The sequence below is a fragment of the Nicotiana sylvestris genome, chromosome 2 (assembly GCF_000393655.2).
Source record: "Nicotiana sylvestris chromosome 2, ASM39365v2, whole genome shotgun sequence".
Lineage (NCBI taxonomy): Eukaryota > Viridiplantae > Streptophyta > Magnoliopsida > Solanales > Solanaceae > Nicotiana > Nicotiana sylvestris.
The window spans coordinates 65,929,397-65,935,867 of record NC_091058.1 but is presented as its reverse complement, the minus strand read 5'-3'; the positions used below and the strand labels follow the sequence as shown (position 1 = coordinate 65,935,867).

The window sequence follows — 6,471 nt, the reverse complement described above, 5'->3', positions numbered from 1 at the left end:
GTAGTAAGGAGGCTAAGCTGGCGGTCACGGAGGGGCACAAAGGCGACTGGTGGTCTAATGAAGTGGTCCAAGGTAAAGTGAAAGCGAAGAAGGCAGTGTACCTTAAGTTAGTAGGGAGCATAGGTGAGGAGGAGATCAGAGCGTGCAGGAGAGGTATAAGGTAGTAAGGAGGCTAAGCTAGCGGTCACGGAGGCTAAGACTGCGGCTTTTGGTCGTATGCAGAGGAACCGGGGGACAAAGGCGGGGAAAAAAAAGTTATTCCGGCTGGCCAAGGAGAGAGAGAGAGAGGAAGGCTCGGGATTTGGACCAAATGAGGCGCATCAAAGACGAGGGCGGTAGAGTATTGATGGGAGAGGCCGAGATTAAGAAGAGATGACTGACTTACTTTCATAAACTTCTGAATGAAGAAGGGGATCATGATATTGTGTTAGGTGAATTAGAGCATTCTAAGAGTCATCGTGACTTTAGGTACTGTAGGCGCATCAAGGTTGAGGAGGATGTGAGAGCTATGGGTAAGATGAGTAGGGGCTGAGTAACCGGGCCAGACGAGATTCTGGTTTAATTTTGGAGGTGTGTGGGAAGACAGGCTTGGAGTGGGTAATATTATCTTTAGGACGAAGAGGATGTCAGATGAGTGGAGTTGGAGTACCGGGATTCCGTTGAACAAGAACAAAGGTGATATCCAGAGTTGTAACAACACTATAGGGGTATCAAATTATTGAGTCATACCATGAAAGTTTGGGAAATGGTGGTAAAAGCAAGGGTGAGAAGGACGGTGTCTATATCCGATAACCAGTTTGAGTTCATGCCGTGTCGTTCTACTACAGAATCTATCCACCTTATTAGGGGGTTGGTGGAACAATACAGGGATATGAAAAATGATCTGCACATGGATTTTATTGATTTGGAGAAAGCGTATGACAAGGTTCCTAGAGAGGTCTTCTGGAGATGTTTGAAGGCAAAAGGTGTATTGATTGCCTATATTAGGGCGATTAATGGCATGTATAATGGAGCTAAGACTCGAATTAGGACAGTAGGAGGCGACTTAGAGCATTTTTCGATTGTTATAGGGTTACACCAAGGATCTGCGCTCAACCCGTTCTTATTTGCCATGGTAATGGACGTACTAACACACCTTATTTAAGGGGAGGTGCCATGGTGTATGTTATTCACTAACGATATAATTTTGATTGATGAGACGCGAGCCGGTGTTAACGAGAGGCTGGAGATTTGGAGATAGGCCCTTGAGTTAAGGGTTTCAAGCTGAGCAGGACTAAGACGGAATACATGTAGTGCAAGTTCAGCACCGAGCCGAGGGAAGTAGGCGTGGACATGAGGCTTGAATCCCAAGTAGAGGCAATTTCAAGTACATTGGGTCAGTTATCAAGGGGGATGAGGAGATCGACGGGGTTGTCACACACCGTATTGGGGTAGGGTAGATAAAATGGAGGTTAGCATCTGGAGTCTTGTGTGACAAGAGAGTGCCACCGATACTCAAAAGTAAGTTTTATAGAGCGGTAGTTAGACCGACCATGATGTATGAGGCCGAGTTTTAGCTAGTTAAGAACTCACATATCCAGAAGATGAAAGTAGCAGAAATGGGGATGTTGAGGTGGATGTTCGGGCACATGAGAATGGATAAGTTTAGGAATGATGATATTCAGGAAAAGTTTGGCCTGGCTCCCATTGATGACAAGATGCGGGAAGTGAGGCTCAGATAGTTCGGGCACGTACATAGGAGAAGCCCAGATGCCCTGGTAAGAAGGTGTGAGCGGCTGGCTTTGGAGGCACGAGAAGAGGTGGAGGGCGGCGTAAGAAATATTTGGGAGAGGTGATCAGGCAGGACATGGCGTGACTTCAGATTTTCGAGGACATGCCCCTTGATAGAAAGCTGTGAAGGTCGAGTATTATGGTTGTAGGTTAGGAGGTAGTTGAGTCTACTTCGTACCTATGTGAGGCTAGTCTGATATGATTTTTGTCTTAGCTGCTAGTGGCTAATGTCATGTTCTCATTGCTCTTTCATTTTTCATAGTGATAGGTATGCTATTGCTTTTGATTTTCATCTAGTTTCTGATTTTATGATGTTGTTATTATTTCTATGGTATCTGTTAACGGTACTGATATATTACCTCTTTTCGTTTTCTTGATCCGAGAGTCTTTCGGAAATAACCTCTCTACTGCCTTAGGGTAGGGATAAGGATTACGTATATGCTATCCTCCCCAAACTCCATTAGTGAAATTTTACCGGATCGTTGTTGTTGTTAACATCAATATTTGCAATCATAAATCTGAAATAACAAAATAAAAATGAACAATAAAGAAAATAAATTTACACGTGTCATTCACCACAAAATGAAAATCATATAGAAGCTAATTTTTTATATGTTCAAGTTCCATCGTACCAGTACAAAATTGGTGATAATTAGAGAGCTTAATATCTTGTCGAAACCTCTCTAAATATCAACCTATGGCTTGCAATGGAATCACTTTGGGGTAAATTCCCACCTAAGAGTGACGCTACAAACTTCATAAAATTGCACCCACAAAATCCAGAGAACTAATAATGCTGGTAATATTACAATAAGTACTAAATGGAGTAATTTATTAGAGGATATTCACTAATTTATTTTCAAGAAAGAGGAGATCTTTGAGGGGCTCCCTTTCTCCTATTGCTCAATGAAAGCACAAGTCCAGGGAAAAACCCACTGCTTTTTTTCTTATTTTTCGCCACACGGGCATCATGTGAAATACTAGAATTGCCCATGCCATTATTTGAGCAAGATGAGCCTCTGCATTCTAGTGGATCTTCTAAGATGGAGTTGGGAGTAATTTGGCTTTCCTCATCGAGCAAATCAGAGGTGTCCACGTGGAGTCCCTCAAATTGGGAGAGTGCAAAGTCAGACTCATCAAACCTATTGAGAATGTTTGATAGATCTTCACCTTGATACACCATATAATCAACCTGCATCATAGTGTTGCTTGCATTTTGAATAATTATTTATTTTACAGGGCTAAAAATGTAATATGCACATTTCTGATATGCGTAGCGATAATTTTTCCATCCATATAAAAAAACAAGATAAAAATTTGGTAAGAATATATATACGCTGGCTATTCGTAGAGCTTCGTGATACTTTCGATAAACAATTATTCATATTTAAATTTTCATTTTTCATGTTATATATAACAATTTTTAAAAGTGGTAAAATTTCTTTCTCAAAAAACTATGTCATATATGAGAAGAGGTAGATGGAATCCGTGTCCAATGGATCTATTGAATTCAGTATTTTCGAATAGAAGCATGATTGTGTAATATATAGAGGTGCGCACACACACACTAAAACCTATACAAAGAGTAATTTTTTGCAATTTCAAAAGTATAATTAGTTCAATGGTCAGAACTTTTAAAATTGAATCCATCAAATTCAAATTGTGAATCAGCCTCTATATACGAGATGGTTGTTTTGGTTTCATATTTTCGGAGGTGGACCTACATGTTGCAATGAGGAGTTACCGGACCCATAAGCTTCGGCAAATTTTTTGTATATGTATATGTATATACCTTGAAAATAGTTAATTTAAAGCACTTGACACCCTGAACACTAAAAACCTTTAGGGGGCACTGGTTAAGCAGAGTACTATGCCCCCATCGCGTAAAGATCCTAGGTCCGCCTCTGCATAATTTGTGGTGGGGCGGGAGGCGGGTTTTGTTGCACTTGGGGTAGGGGGGGGGGGGAGGGGGAAGAGAAAGAATAGAATGTGGACCTTGCAAGAGAGAGAACAAAAGTTGAAGGGATCCTGAAGAACTCTGTCACAGGTAAAACAAGAATTGCCAGAAGCCTTGCATGACCTTGATTGTGCTCTCTGGTTCAAGAATATAACTTTGGCACTGTTTATTGTGTAGGGCTGTCAAACAAATAATAACATCATCATATTATAACGCATTTAAATAACGAATTCTACAAGTATTTCCATTAACAATAATTAATACCTGAATGTAGGAACAGTCAATTAGCTTCTCAAGGTCATCCAATCTTATAACATCTTGGTATACGTATCTTCTCACCTGTAATAGAAAACACAAACCAAACTATTAAATTATGTTTAATACGTTTCTCTTGAATTTGTTTTATACCTTTTTCATGTCTCAATTCATAGAATAGTTATTTTTCATAACCAAGAATAAATTCGAGTCACCAACTCAAAAGAATTGTAATTCGTTAGCCAGAACAAAGGAAGTGGTAATCTTTAAATTAATTAAACAAGCAATTTCTTCGATAATTTTATTACAGTAGAGCTGCAGAACTTGGAGAAGAAAGGAAGTTGATATTTACAGAACAAATAAAATTAAGGAAATAAAGTTCTTTTTGGTTTTTTAGTTTTTTTTTTGCCTTGTCCTGTAATTCATAGAAAATTCAAGTAAATGGGAAAGGTACATGTTTTGGCAACACTTTGTTCTATCCTTTAAATAACTGAAATTTCCTGTGGAAGTTCTCTTCATTAGCAATTTTCTTTCAAAACTTTATTAATAGAATTAACGAAGGTGTTAAGATAACTATCTTAAAAAGTTTAAGAACACTTTTGCTCTTAAAATAATTATAGGGTTAAAGTACTTATTTAACTAAATTTAAGGGGTATTATATCATTGATTATGTAATTCTCCTACCTAAGAGTTTTAAATTAGAAAAACTCTACAGTAACAAGCTGAAATTTAATAGGAAAAAGCAAGGTAGTCAACTTTGAATCCAAGAAAAGTAAATGTGAATAAATGAAGTGAAAGAATTGGGAGAGAGAAAAGCATACAGAAATGAGTACTGAAAATGTTGAAAAAGACAAAATAAACTAAGAAAAAAAAAAAAAAAATTTGAGAATTGGGTCAAAACTGTCTTTGAAAGCAACAGGTGAGGAAGCTTTGCAGGGGGAAATTGGGTGTAAAAGAAATCTTCTAAAATAGGAAAGCAAACAGCTCCAAAAAGAGGGAACGATAGCTCCCAACACACTACTTTTAGTAATTGACAACACAATACCGAAATTCAGCATACAACCAAACATGATTCTTGGAGATTGTAAGGAAATATCCAAAACATTTATCCTTTAACTTCCACAACTACAAATCCACTTAATTTATGAAAATAATTTTCAATTGAAATATATTTTTTTGAGTTGAGAGAATAAGGTCCGCCTAAACACTATTCTTCCCAAATTCACTAATAGAATTTCACTGAGTTGTTGTTGTTGTAATTTTCAATTGGAATATACTCATAAATAATTTCACAAATACTAGTACCAACAACAATTAAACCTCAAGTCCTAGCAAATTGGAACAATTATATGAATTTTCAATGTCTATATTGCTTTGTTTAAATTCATTAATTTAACAAATAAACAATTCAAAAAAAAATCACTTCTTTTGATTTTCACAAATACATTTTTTTTAAAATTCTAGTAATATTTTTTTACACAAATTAGAGCCAGTTCTCCTCCCTCTCACTTCCAACCTGCCACAAAGCAAAAGAAGAAGAGAAGGAGCAATTTTGATATCACCTAACAAGAATTACCTTATGAAGCAAGCTTCTTAGTTCCCCAATTTCTATTCTTGAAAAAGAAATTTAAATTCAAGAAAATAACAAAATAGCACATATATAAGACATGTTAATAAAAGAGTGGAAGCTTTAGGAGTAAAGAATTAAATTCTCAAAAAAAAAAACCTCAAATGAATAGTTAAAGTTTTATCTGCTACATAATTATGTGAAATAATAATAGTAATATAAATGTAATTTTTATTTAAAGAATTTAAGTGTAGAGGGAGACCTGGAGAAGAGGATGGGAGTGATGAGAAGGAAGACAGTGAGGGCAAAAGCTTTGACAACACTCTAAGCAGAAGATGTTTTTCTCATTTTTCCTCCTATTCCCGTGGACCCCACATCCTGCAAAGAATTTCTCAGCCATTAATCCTTCTAACCATGCAGGTTTCATCATTTCTTCCATCTTATGATCCTTCTTCTTCTTCTTCTTCTTTTTTATAATTTGTTTAAATTCTCCTAACAAATTAAAAGTAAGAAAAATAGTATGTAGCTGCTATATATAGAGAAAGAAGGTCTCAACTCAACTAAATTATGTATGTATATATGCAATAGAATTATATAGCACATATATATAGAAGGAACTAAATAAGGTTGGAGAGGTGTGGGTCTGATGGGATGGTGAGACTGAGGGGTGGCTATGGTACAATATGGCCTTTTGGTTTTAAAGAGACCCTCCATCTTCTATTTATATTGCTGCTTCCAAGAAAACCACTTCTTTTTTGCTTTTCTTTTGTCCAGAGATTAGAATTTATAAATAATTTTTTTTAAAAAAAGGTACACAAATTAAAAATAACATTAACAAGTACATAGAGAACTGTATAGACAAATGGACTAATTACTATCATTTGATAAGTATACCACGTCAAGCATGTTCTTGGAACAACAA

At 36.5% G+C, this 6,471-nt stretch overlaps 1 protein-coding gene across 1 annotated transcript; it reads right to left on the bottom strand.

The window, feature by feature from the left end:
* Positions 1-2,390: 2,390 nt before the first annotated feature.
* LOC104222827 (protein RGF1 INDUCIBLE TRANSCRIPTION FACTOR 1) lies at positions 2,391-6,225 on the bottom strand. Its single transcript, XM_009774147.2, has 4 exons — positions 5,812-6,225; positions 3,992-4,066; positions 3,766-3,906; positions 2,391-2,962 (listed from the first exon to the last, which is right to left on the bottom strand). The coding sequence occupies exons 1-4, from the start codon at positions 5,986-5,988 to the stop codon at positions 2,630-2,632; spliced, it is 726 nt and encodes a 241-aa protein (XP_009772449.1). The 5' UTR covers positions 5,989-6,225; the 3' UTR covers positions 2,391-2,629.
* Between the last annotated feature and the right edge of the window lie 246 nt (positions 6,226-6,471).